The sequence below is a fragment of the Protopterus annectens genome, chromosome 6.part0, assembly GCF_019279795.1.
Source record: "Protopterus annectens isolate FY-2018-M chromosome 6.part0, PAN1.0, whole genome shotgun sequence".
NCBI lineage: Eukaryota > Metazoa > Chordata > Ceratodontiformes > Protopteridae > Protopterus > Protopterus annectens.
In genome coordinates, this window is record NC_056737.1 from 1,924,437,840 (window position 1) to 1,924,452,204 (window position 14,365).

At 39.9% G+C, this 14,365-nt stretch overlaps 1 protein-coding gene across 1 annotated transcript in view; it reads right to left on the reverse strand.

The window, feature by feature from the left end:
* Window positions 1-14,365, reverse strand: part of LOC122804987 (unconventional myosin-X-like) — a 2,302,513-nt gene that overhangs the window by 2,075,865 nt on the left and 212,283 nt on the right. Inside the window, exon 8 of the mRNA XM_044075233.1 lies at window positions 12,275-12,421. Coding sequence (XP_043931168.1) covers window positions 12,275-12,421 — 147 coding nt within the window. The remainder of the gene's footprint in view (window positions 1-12,274; window positions 12,422-14,365) is intronic.

The following is a 14,365-nucleotide window of genomic DNA, read 5'->3' on the forward strand; positions in this document are numbered from 1 at the left end:
ACATTTTTCAGAAGAAATGTAACAAAATCCAACGAGACCTTCATAAATATGCAAAACACCAAGCATATCCCAAATCGGGGAATCCGGATAGTAGCAACCATAGCAATGGTCAAATACAACAACATTCGGCCAATATCGATGACGTCAATCCGCCGCTTGAGGGTGATGACGACAACATCCGCACAGAAGGTGAGGAAAGCACGGAAGAAGGCGGAAGATGGTCGGATCGTTTAAGGAATCATAATGAAGTGAACAACCAGCAAGAATTTCAAAAGACAGGCGCCAGACCCAAACAGACTTTTTTGGGATTAACTGCGGGCAAAAAACGGAGAATGTAAATTGTATCATTGATGAAAAAGCGGGAGTACAGAAAGCAACGGGTTTCACCCAAGAACCTTATGTACTTTCTCCCATGGTACATTTAGAACACCAACAGCATACCGTGAGTAAGTCCCGCATAAACTTCAAAGATAAGTCTGCTTGTATACAGGACAATTGTATTAGTATAACATCTTCTTCCGATGATTATGTACCTGATATGAATGTGATATGTGATAATAGTAATGTACAGGATTATGTTTATGGCTGTTGTTTCAATACTCAATTGCTTCAAGCACAAAATAATAATGAGCAAGATAATATATTACTAGAATTAAGTACATATCAGTACAACGAAGATGGGTTAAGCAATGAAGGGTACAATGTAAGAGATAAAAATGGAGATGTGTATGTAAGAGAATGTTTAGACAATCAAAATTATTTAGTCAATTTTTATATAAATCAAGATCCAGATAATTATATTATTCAGAGTGACAATAGTATGCAACTACATGATGGAGACATAGCAGTATGTTCGAATATGAATTTGATAACAGAACATAATGAGTATTTTTTATGTAATCCAAGTGTTATTATGAATACAAAGAAAGATTACAAAATATATAATTATTCTTCCAAGGATATTACAACAGAACATGCTGACCTATTTTCAAAAGGACATTATTTTGTCCCATGTATTAAAGGCAATATGGTACAATCTATATTAGATTTAAAGTTATTTTCCAGAAAATTAAACTTAAAGGTATACTTTAATAACAACATTGAATGTCAAACTGGGGTAAATAATATGTTCACGAAACCAAGTCTATTCAATCCACCCATGAATGATGAAATTATGCACTTTGAAAGGAGAAGTGAATATGATATAAGGAAATTTTATAAGCAATACAAATATAACAAACATGTTAACATTACAACAACTGAAAAACAGCTTCTCAAAGATATACAAAATGATCCAAAATTAAGAGTCATGAGACCTGACAAAGGTAATGGTATAGTTATATTAGATTATAATGATTACAGCCTATACATGACTAACATGTTAATGAGCAAAACATATGTAGAAATAAGTAGAAATCAAGTACATATAGCATATAAAAGAATTGAAACAATGTTAGAAGACATGTTATACCAAGGGGGTATCACTGAACAAGAATATGATTTTCTGAGAAATGAACACCCAGTAAACAGTGGTATCTTCGGAATACCAAAAATACATAAAGGCCTTGATAACTTGGATTTTAGGCCTATAGTAGATGGAAATAGAAGTGTTACATGTAATATAAGCAAATATTTGGATCATTTTTTTAAGGAAAGTATGAAATCTTTCAATTATATAACTAAAGACTCATGGGATTTTTTGAGTAGACTTAATAAAATAACTATGAAAAAAGAATATATTTTCATCACAATAGACGTAGTAAATTTATTTACTACAATACCCCATGACGTAGGCCTACTATGGCTGGAAGAACAACTATTTTTGACAAAACTATATGAACAAGATCAAATTAATATATTAATAAATTTAATGGAAATAGTACTCAATAATAACTACATATTTTTTGAAGGTAGTTATTTTCAACAAATCAGTGGGGTAGCCATGGGGGCACCTTGTGCCCCCATGTATGCAAATTTAATAATGAGTTATTGGGAACAAAACTACTTATTTACAACAGAGTTTCGTGAACATCTTATAATGTATACCAGATATTTGGACGATATTTTTATCATATGGAATCCAGATAAAAATATAAACATATTGGAAAAATTCCTACAATATATAAATAATACAGTAAAATTCTTGAAATTTACTTATAATGTCCAAGAAAATAATATTAACTATCTGGATGTAGATATAACACATGATAAACAAACAAATATTTTGAAAACAAAAATACATAGAAAACCTACATTTTCAAATGCGTATTTGCATTTTGATAGCTGGCACCCTGGCCATCAGAAAAAAGCCATAATCAAGGGGCAGATGGTCAGGGCTGCCAGGATGGTCAGCGAAGAAGTAGATTTCTTAGAAGAAATGAAATATATCATGCAATTATTCATGAACAGGGGATATCCAGAACAATTTTGTGTTCAAATATTTAATGAAGTAACAAATAAAAGAAAAAATGGAACATATATGGCAATTTTAAAAACTGGTGCAATATCAATTAATAATGAAGATATAATGGATCAACAAGCTTATAATAACATCCCATTATACATTATTAAATTTGATGATTGTTCCAAAGACATAGAACACATTATCAAGAGAAATTGGGATTTCTTTGTTAATGATAAAATTGGGAGACAAATATTTCATGGAATAATAAAATTCGTTTATAAGAAGAGTCCTTCCTTCAAAAATATATTAGAAAACAAAAGAAATACTGAAAAATATACAAATGTAAGATATGGAAATTTTAGATGTGGGACATGTAGTACATGTAGTTATATTTATGAAACCGGTACTAATATTAGGGTTAATGAATGGAATATAAAAATACATGGGCATTATAATTGTTACACAATCAATATAGTATATATAGCCTTGTGTCAACAATGTAAGGCCTTTTACATGGGAAAAACAAAGAGAAAATTTAGAGAACGAATTAAAGAGCATTTATTAGATATTCAGCATCAGAAAAATAGTAATGCCTTACCAAGACATATTATGGAATACAATAATCATAAATTTAAATTTATGGTTGTAACTCAAATAAAACAGGATTTACAAGGAAGGATCACTATGTATCACTTGGATATGGAAGAACTAAAATGGCAAATATTACTTAATTCATGTATACCTCCGGGTATAAATGAATACATGACCATCATGCCATTACTAAAATTGAATAGAATATATAATAAATGATATATAATATCAACTATATACATTATATTATATTATGATTAATTCTTGTAAATACAATAGCAATAATACAATATGATCAATTTATTGGAACAATTCATGGAAATACATAAAAATAATAGAATTAGTAACTAACATGGTTGCATACTATATGTACAAAACAATATACACATATTAATTGTATCATGTAAGAAATATGTACAACATATACTCCATTAAAATATGGTTAAGTCAATTGATAACAATCAAGTACACTAATAGTACATTCTTTTATCATATTTTATACATAGATATAATGGTACATAAAATATTAATACAGGAACATTTAACAAAATATAGGTTCCAACTGAGTATATATACGACAGCATGAGTACAAAACATTATTATTGTACATTAGATAAATTCATTATTAATAATGTTTTTTATATATATTTGTAAGAATAAGTATCTGCATAAAACTTACAAATAGATCATTTGGATACCTTATAAGTTAATTTTAAATATATTAATGTATAATTAATTTAGTAAAAGTATATATGAGGTAGAAATGCATGAATATGTTTTGTATTTAAATAATATGTTTTTTTAAAATAATGCCATTTCCCTTTTTAGAATTTATGGCGGGAAATTAGGTCATTAATTGAATGATTATTGAATAATCAACAATGTATAAAAGAGTGAGGTAGAATGATAGAATGTATTCTGAAGAAGTTCGTAAGGACGAAACCTAGGTCAATAATAAAGCAGTGTTCGTTACAAAGTTCGTTCCAGAGTTTTTTCTTGTGGCTAATTGGAGTTGGTTAGTACCTGGAAGTTTGTTTTGGAATCTGTTTCATCTCCTTATTGGCATCGGCCTCACCTTGCTTTTTACAACAAGTTCCATGTTAGTTGTCTTCTTCTCGCCTTCTTTCTTGCTAGATGGGTTCGGAGCCGATCCTCGGCTCCGACTCGGCCACTCCAAAAGCTCGAGAGCTAGTTTCACCGGCTCAAGGCTCCCCTATATCCCACAATGCTAGGCGGGAACTTCCTCAGATTTCGTTTGAAAGCTAATACCAGCAATAAATTTCCATAAGGAACAAAAACTCTTCTAGGTCTGTCCTGGCTAGGGGAAGGGTGGGACGCAAGAAAGAAGGTGAGAAGAAGACAACTAACATGGAACGTTATGGTAGGTACATAACTTCTAAATGTTAAGTTGTCAATCTCACCTTCATTCTTGCTAGATGGGACCGCGTCCCTAGCACCTTGTCCCGGGTGGCCTATCAGAACAGACTCTTGAGCACAGTGGAACCAAAGTTGGCCCGGTCTCTAGAGGCCAGGTCCAACTTATGAGAAATGAAGGTATGGGGAGAAGCCCAAGTAGCTGCAGAACAAATCGAATCAATAGGCAGCCTATCTTGAAAAGCTACCGAGGTGGCTAAAGCTCTAGTTGAATGAGCCCTGGGTTTGGATGGCAACCGTTGATGTCTTATTTCATACACTAGGGTAATCAACGAAGAAAGCCATCTAGAGAGAGACTTTAGAGACTGGAAGGCCCATTCTACCTTCTGCATAAGAAACAAACAGTTGGTCAGATTTCCTGAATTGTTTGGTCCTATCTAGATAGTACCTAAACTGGCGGTGAATATCTAAACTGTGCAACTTTTGTTCTGACCTATTAGAATAATTTGGGAAGAACACAGGAAGCTCAATGGTTTGATTCAAATTTGCCAATGAAGCTACTTTGGGCAAAAAAGATGGGTTAGTACGCAAGGAAACCCTGTCTTTATGAAAAACTAGATAAGGGGGTCGACTACACAGAGCATGAAGTTCAGAGACTCTTCTAGCTGAGGTGATAGCTACTAAAAAGAGTGTCTTCCAGGAAAGTAATTTTATAGAACATGAAGCCGCAGGTTCAAAGGGGGGAAGAATTAATGATGCCAGAACCAAGTTGAGATCCCATTGAGGAGGAGGATCTTTGATGGGTGGTTTGAGTAGAAAGACTCCCTTTAAAAAGGCCTTGCAGAGTTTGTGAGACATGATAGAGGACTCTGAGACTCCAACATGAAAGTTCGAAATTGCAGCCAATTGAACTCTAATGGTAGAAGGGGACGAACCTGCATGGAAAAGTTCGGCTAGAAAGTCTAGAACTGATTGAATAGAAGCAGTGAAAGGATCTATGTTCTTTGACTGCGCTCAAAAGGAGAAACGTTTCCACTTGCTATGATAAATCTTCCGAGTGGAAGATTTATGAAAGGCAATCAAGATATCTCTGAGTGAGATATCAACGGAAGCCTGGCTAAGGTCGGAATTGGAGGAACCAAGCTGTGAGGTTCAGAGAGGGAAGGGAGTGGTGCAACTGACCCGACTGATGGGTCAAAAGGTCTGGAACTGGGTCCAGATGCCAAGGTTGTTCCAACAGATAACGGTGTAGAAAGGGGAACCAAATTTGTCGAGGCCAGTAAGGGGCAATGAGGATCATAGAAGCTTCCTGAGCGATGGCTTTCTGTATCAGCTGGGATATCAGTGGGAAGGGGGGGAAGGCATAGAGAAGTCCCTGGGGCCAAACGTGCACTAGAGCGTCTCTGCTGGGATGGCCTGGTTGGGGAAAGAGGGTGAAAAAATCGTCGCACTTGCTGTTTTGGGGAGTAGCGAAAAGGTCGCAGCAAGGCCTGCCCCACTTTCAAAAAACTTTCTCCAACACTGAGTTGTTCAGAGACCACTCGTGAGGCATGATAATAGCTCTGCTCAATTTGTCCGCAATCACATTGGATTTCCCGGGAATGTGTATTTTCTAACAGAAAACGCTGAGAAGAGATCGCCCATTGCCATAGTCTGAGTGCCTCTCGACATAGGGGGTAAGACCTGGTTCCGCCTTGTTTGTTGATGTACCACACTACAGACATGTTGTCTGTTTGGATTGCTATAGCTCCTATGGGAAGAGAGTCTTGTAGGACTTGCAACGCTAGAAGCACTGCTCTCATCTCTAGAACGTTTATGTGCAAGTGGCACTCGAACGGTTGCCACATGCCCTGGACTGTCCTGCCCCGGAAATGCCCCCCCACCCAATCAGGGAGGCATCCGTTGTCACTGTAGCAACCGGAGGAGGGACAAAAGGTCTCCCTAGGAGGAGTTGAGGGGATGAGATCCACCAAGAGAGATGACTCTTGCACGATTGAGTTATCCGAATAGGATGGGACATTGGAAGGCTTTGATAAGACCATTGTGTGAAGAGCATCCATTGTAAAATCCTCATGTGGAAGCGGGCTAATGGTAGGAGAGGGATGGCCGCAGCCATAATTCCCAAGACTTTCAGGACCTGTCTGGCCTTGACTTTGTTGTTCTGTAAAAGAAAAAAGACCTGTTTGTGAATGTCTGCTATCCTCTGCTCTGAGAGTCTGGCTGACATCTTGACTGTGTCTAGATTTGCGCCTATGAAAGTAATAACACGACAAGGCGACAAGACAGACATTCGTAGTTTATTGAGATGCCTAGTGCCTGACATGTGCGAAAAGTGTAGTCTCTGGCGAGGAGTAAGAGATGCCTGGTGGGGGCTGTAAGGAGCCAGTCTAAATAAGGAAACACCTGGAATCCTTGACGTCTCAGATGAGAAGCTACCACTGCCATGCATTTGGTGAACACTCGGGGGGCTGTAGTGAGATCAAAGGGCAGGGCTCTGAATTGAAAATGACTGGTTCCCAGCCTGAAGCGGAGAAATCTCCTGGAGCGTCGATTCATTTTGATGTGATCGTACGCATCCTGGAGATCTATAGAGCACATCTAGCTGTCCCGTTCCAAGAGGGGAAGAATGGACTGCAGCATGACCATCCGGAACTTTGTTTTCTTGACAAACTTGTTCAAGTTGCTGAGATCCAAAATGGGTCTCCAGTCCCCTGTTTTCTTTGGAACCAAAAAGAATTTGGAGTAGGTTCCGGATCCTACCTGGTCTGCTGGTACTGGTTGAACGGCTCTTTTTGCGAGCAGCTTTGAAATTTCTAATGCTGCTTGTTCCCTTTGACTGGGTAACTTCTGGAAGGGATTTGTTGGACAGCTTCGGAACGAAAAGAAAGGGAATTCTGTAGCCTTCGGAAATGATAGACTGTACCCACTTGTCTTGAGTTAGGGATAGCCAGGCTTTTGGGTACAGTGACAACCTTCCCCCGACTGCCTCCGAAGGTGGACAGTTGGGCAACACCTCAGGGATGCTGAAAGGGCTCGTCGGAAAAAGATTCTCGACTGCCCTGATTCTGCGGGCCCCCTCTGCATCTGGGGCGGCATCTACCATTGTTGCTCCCCCCTCTGCCTCTAGAGGGGAATCGACCCTGTGCGTCAGGCAAGTCTCCTTGAGATTGTTTCCGGAACCACATCTTTCCCCCCTTCTGACCTTTGGGGTAAGGTCTAGAAGGAGTAGAAAAACGGACTCCGATGGCAGACAGAGTTTTGCAATCAGTCTCGCACCTAGTCAAGGTTTCCTTCACTTGAGGACCAAAGAGGGATGATCCATCAAAGGGGGAATTAGTGAAAGACGCCTTAAAGGGGTCCGCAAAGTTACAAAGCCACATCCAGGCGTGCCTACGCAAGGCTACACCTGTACCTGCTGCTCTACTTGCTCCATCAGCCGCATATGAAAGGAGGCGCATGGAGGAGTTGGTGATAGAATTAAGGGTAGCCAGCTGAGAGTTCATCCTATCCTGAAAACCCGCAGCTGTTGGGTCCTTCAGCATTTCACTCGCTTCCTTGAGTAAATCCCTCTGAAGTCGAGTAAAATGGCACAGGTAATTCAGCGATTTCATTGTAAAGGTCGCTGACGAGAACATCCGCTTCCCATACCTGTCCATCGACCTAGACTCCTTGTTAGGAGGATGAACAGGTACCGAAGGATCAGCTAGCTCCTTCTTGGTAGCTGCAGCCACCACCATAGCATCAACAGAGATGCCCTTGGTCAGAAATTCTCTGTCTTTGGGGGCCGTGATGAACTTAGATGGTCTCCTGGGGGTGGGTTCCACTGAGTCAGGAGCCGCCCAAGCCTTCTTTGCCACCACTTGCATAAGGGGGTCAAAGGGAGGGGACACCCAGGAGATGGAGGGGCGAGAGCCAAACGCCTCAAGGTACACTGATTCATCCTCTGAAGGGTTGAGGGCTGGCCAATTCCCCCTCTGTTTTAAGATTTCAAGGATGTCTGCAAAGGAGACATCTTCAGAGGGAGAACGAGGGGAACCTTCAGAATCCTCTAAATCAGTGTAAGACGTGACAGACTCAGGGGAGTCAGTGTGCTTCCTCTTACACTGCCACTTCCTAGGGGGCTCTCCTACAGGGTCAGGAGAGGCCTCGGAAGAGGAGGAGATCCCCACAGGGGAAACTTGAGGAGCTGGCTCTCTACGGTCGGGGACAAGAGAGTGAGTAGAAATCACCGGAGGCACCATGGAGGGAAGGGCAGAAGGAGCTGACACTGGATTAGAACCAGGTTCCAACACACTCCTCATGACCTCAAAGGCACCCCTGTCAGGCAGAGCCGAAGGTCTCCATTCCGAAAAACTGAAAACCTCCCCCGGCACCGACAGTGATGGCTCCGAGGCCGATGTCGGAGCTGAACTCACCAGCGCCGAAGCACTGAGAGGGAGAGCGGGGTCGGACAAGGGTCCGATGCCACTCGCCTCCTCGGAGCCGACGAGGGAAGTCCGGCGCCGAGATTCTTCCAAGGAAGAAATCGGAGCCGACGATGGAACCGAAGACAAGGGTATCTGTTCCGACGCCACCACAGTCTCGGGTCCGAACCGCCCCGGCTCCGAACTCAAGAGTCAGAGGAGGAATATTTTGAGTGGTGGGGATAGTCTTCGACTGTTGAGTCGGACTTTGAAGCATTTGGGCTAATGCCTCGGACTTAAGAAGTCGACTCACTACTTTCTGAAGGTCGTGGTCCGATAACCTGGAAGACCTAGAAGAGTGGGATCTATGGCTCCGTTCAGACAGCAAAGGTGATGCTGGAGCCGAATGAACGGAGCTGATAGATGGAGAGCGGGACCTCTTCTTAGCTGTCGGCTCCGACAACTTTATCGGAGCCGACTCAGTTATGTCTTCCTTGGTTCCGGCCGGAGCAGAGGACAGCGTAGGTACATGCATTCGAGATTCATCGGCTCCGGCCGGAGCCAATGTTCGAATGGACTTAGAGCCAGCAGAAGTCGGCTCAGAGGCTGGAGCCCAAGGTCTGGAGGACTTAGAGGGTCTCCCCGATGACTGAGTGGAGGGACCCTCAGGACTTTAATAAGCCTCTGAGAATTAATTTATTTTTTCGCTCCTGCAGGACTCTAGGGCTGAAGCCATGGCAAACAGCACATGAGTCCTGCAGGTGCAAAGGTCCCAGGCAGTAAACACAAGAAGTGTGACCGTCTGTCAGAGACATCTTCTGACAGCACGAGTCACACTTCTTGAAGCCTGAGACCTTTGATTCCTTGGACATGTCCAAAGAGAATAATAAAATGTAATCACAAACACACACACACCGATTACACTTTAAAAATAATAAACTTTAAATTATAACTACAAAGTTTAAAGAAAAAATTTCCCTACAAAAAACACAGACACTACCAAGGGAGGGAGGAGTGGGCCTAAGGCCCAAGGGAAGGGTTAGATAATTTAGGATAGGAAGGCTAATGAAAAATTAACTAAAGGGGATAAAAGTATTCCAACTATATAAAGTTAAGAAAGGGAGCTAACTTAAAGGGGATTTCTGACTGACTAAACTGTCAAAAATTTTAATCTAACCTGAGCCGATTGAAAAAAGCACCTCGATCGCGTAGCGGCAAACGAGATCTGGGGAAGTTACCGCCTAGCATTGTGGGATATAGGGGAGCCTCGAGCCGGTGAAACTAGCTCTCGAGCTTTTGGAGTGGCCGAGTCGGAGCCGAGGATCGGTTCCGAACCCATCTAGCAAGAATGAAGGCGAGATGGACAACTTAACATTGACCATTTGGCTGAAGTCCATTTAGTTGAATGTGGCATACCTACCAAACTTTCTGTAATAGAGAAACAGAAATATGTAGACATATGAAGAACCTAAATTTGGTGACAACATCCATAATAGGTAGTCACAGCTGGAGTGGTTTCTCTTCTGTATTCACATTTCTCCACGAATGTGTGACCATCAAGGTAGCATATTTAAATAACGGGGAGCGGGGTACAGTGGGCCTTGCACTCTACAAAACATACTTTTGAAACATTCTTCATTGGGTGCTTCTGATTCTATGATGTTTCAATTATGCAGAATTTATTTAAATGGCAAATAACACAGGCTTTCAACCATCTGGATTCAAGTATTTATTGTTCAATGAAATGAGAGCTCATCCAGATGTTATGCAAAGTCCTTCTGATTTATTTTCTCATTAACAGCTTTTGACATTTCCAACATTTGACAGCTGGCACTCTCAAGATTGTTTTCACAGTTTAAGAATAGATAAATCTAAATAGTACTAATTATGTATAAATGTACATTTGTTTCAGTAGACAATAAATCACAAAACAAGAGATGTGTAGGGAGATTAGTCGGATCCAGAGAAGGAAAACAAAATATTTGTAAGCTGCTAGTCAAAGTCTGTTTTGTGTATTAACAGCATACAATATCCATACATTAAAACGCCCTCATTCTCTTTGTAGTCCCTGCCCATCTCATCACTGTGAAATGCACATTATTGCTAATTCATACTTTTGGTTAACCAAAACTTCTGTCTCAAAAAGATTGCTTGTTTAGATAGACTAAGACTAACTTATAATTTTCTGTCTTCCTTCTGTGGATTTAACTAATTTCCCTACACATCTCTTGTTTTGAGATGTACTGTCATTAAATGTCAGAGCAGTCTGGGTGTTATTTTCTCCGCTTAATGAACACAAACTTTGATTTTATAGCACGTCTTAACCCTGTTTTACATTTTCAGTCGCGCATGCACACTTACGGTCTTTCTCTGGGGTGAAGCATGAGCTGCATTGCTTTCCACCTTAGCATTTTTCAAAATTTATTTTTTTAGCCAATTGGAAATAAATGCTGTACTTCCCTTTCTAGGCATGAGTGGATATTTAACTCTGGATGACAGGCTCATACCACCTGGAAAGCTCAAGTAATTGCAAAACCTATGTTGGTCCAATAAAAGTATTAAATCATGCCTGTGTCCAGTGTCTATTTTCTGAAAGTAGAGTAAACTTTGATTTTTACTGTTTTCTGATGCACAGTATTCTTCTCTTTTAATGTTTGTCATTTGTAAAACTTGTCCATTATAAAATAGATCTTTTTCCACAATGTGTACTGCAAATAACATGCATATGTCCATTCACCATTACAAAAGGAAAGTTAATAAAGATAAGCAAATAAAAATATTTTCAAATCTTGCTTTGTGGCAGAACAATCTGGAATCTGCTTTGTCATTGTGGCACAATGTTTCTTTTCATTGTGCAGCTTCTGTAACAATACTATGGATAATATTCTTTAAGAACTTACAGATGTTAAGCACATGCAATGACAGTATTTAAAAGTATGAATAAAACGTACCTCATGCAAAGAACTAGCAACTACAAATAGCATGGAAGGTAGACTTACTATTAGAGATTCATTGTATAAAGGGGCATAGTCAAGTTAGTTACTATCAGTTCAAAGTTTACTTCTTGCCTGGCCTAGTCACTTCCAGAGATGATGTCTCTGTTACTCTGTTAATGGTCTGGGCTAGTCTAAAACTGCATGGTACAAATGAGTGGACAAAACTGGGCTGCTTTTTTTTTTCTGGAGGAAAGATGACGCTGTCCCAGGAGCCCCTTGGGAAGCCTTGCGTGCAGAAGGAAGCAGGGAAAATGGCTCCATCCTCACATATCCATGTGTGTCAGCATACTTTTGTGGAATACTTGAGTAAGACATGCTAAAAATGTAATACAATCAAAATAATGGTGCTGATTTGTTTCAAGGCAAGAACAACCCTTAAGGTCAACAAAAGGATGGGGAACCAAATAAAAAGAGAGTTGATTTTATTTTTAGTAGGATTATTTCTCTAGGATGTGGTCCCTGCAGCACTGCCAAAACCAGTTTTTGAAGTTTCACTTAGGTCTTACCTGAAAGTTTTCAAAACCAAAGATGTCAAGAATGGCTACAGATTTAAAGTTGTCTTTGCCCTTTATCCTGGAGTTGATCTTGCTGATGAGCCAGGAAAAGCACTGGGAGTACAAGGCCATAGCCATAGAGTCCCTCGAGTCAACAGCCTAATGAGAAGAGAGGATACAATACTGTCAGCATTGTGTACAAACTGTAAATCGATGCTTGTTACCTTATTAAAATGTGTGTGTGTGGCAGGACATGCATAACTACTAGCTGATACACAAAGCAACTGACCAATATAAAATGAGGAGATTTACCTCTGACCTGTAACAGATTCCCAGCAATTTGAGTGCCGTTTTTGATGACTTGGCAGAGATGTTAATACACGTGCCACATAAACATCCCTTAACAGCTTCAATTCCCTACCTGCATCATGTGCAACTAAAAATGGTTGTTATGCTATTCACCAGAAGAAGCTGCCCCATAAACCCTCTGATCTTGTTCTTGATCCATAATCTCCAACTATGCGAAGGCAATCCTACCCCAGTGCAAGTGTGTGAACATTTTGATTTCAGTCACTGAGGCATGCTTTACTCACAGTAAACTATAAAAGTTATGGCAGGGGTTGTTGTACAAGCTGTTGGCACCTGCTTCACTGAACATTTAAGTGGTTAGATACATAACATTGAAAGATCTGATGACTCTGGAGTTATACAGAAGTGCAAGCAGACAGGGGGTCTCTTCTCCCTGTAAACGAGGTAGAGTGATAAAACTCTCCCAACAAAAAAGATTAAACCATTAAAAAGATATTGATAAAACAGAATCAACTAAGCAAAGCTACATTCAATGGTAGGATGTGCTATCAAGTTTGTCTTATTTATTTGACATTTGATTACCAGGAAAGTATGACTAGATAGGAGCTTATTTTCAGTGGAAGCATGGGGAGAAAAGCTTCAAAGTATTACAAAAAATTTTAACAATTATTTTACATTCTTTAAAAATACAAAATCTACAGTTTAATTATACCAATTTAGACATAATATGAAGACATTGGTTAAGAATAGACACAAATGATTAAAATATTTACAGAAATTTTAGCCAGTTTATAGAGAAATGAAATGAAAATTAGAATACAAACAGGAATGGAAATATGATGCGAGTGAAAAGCAGGCTTATGGTATATTTAAAGAGAAAGCCAGGGGGAGATAAATTTATAGAAGTGTGTGAAGGAGGTGTAAGGCATGAATATGCATTTGTTCATATTGATATAGCTTTCCTAGTGTTGAGTAAGAACAGAACCATCTTTTGGCTAGGAAAACTTTCAGAATGGTTTTGTAAGACGTGACGGAGGCTATTGACCTGATGGAAACAGGAAAGGAGTTCCAGGGTTTAGCAACATGGTACGAGTATAGACAAGGTCCAGCAGATTTGATAGTTTTGCAGGCAGACATGAGTTTTTGGTCATTGGATAGTAATGACTGACAGGGAACATAGTTGTGCAGTATGTTATTTAGTGCTGGACAAGCAGATGGATGCTGGATAATTTTGCAGGTGGTATGAAGATGCGTGTGTTAATCGGGTAGTTCTAACCTATTTAGGCTTTTGCTGCTATACATTGGTGGGTTTTTGAAAGAGGTACTTGCTGCACATTTAGTAATTTTGTTACAGCATTGTTGAGGTTTTGATTTTTGTGATGCCTGAAGGTTAGTAAGGATGGAAGTGCCATAACGAAGTATGGGGAAGAGATAAGTAAAGACAAATGTAGTTTTAGTTTTTATTTTAGGGAAAGTTCTTGGTTCTGTATCCCTAGTCTTTGAGCAGCTTTTCTTATGCAATTTTGTACATGCTGGTAGAATTTAAGGGTCTATATTATAAAGTCGAAGCTTTAGGTAATCGAATACCTACAGCTCAACATCTGAACAGCGAAAGATGTAAACATTGAAAGGTCACTTTTGCGAATTCTTTCGTAGGGAAAGAATTCGCTTGGCCAGAAGGAAAAGAAATATTTCAAACCCTAATAGAGTGGGGTTCACCCCCCACCACCCATGTGGGGGACTGTGCCTCCTACACCCCCCTAACTAAATATACCAGCTCCGAGATCGCTCTGC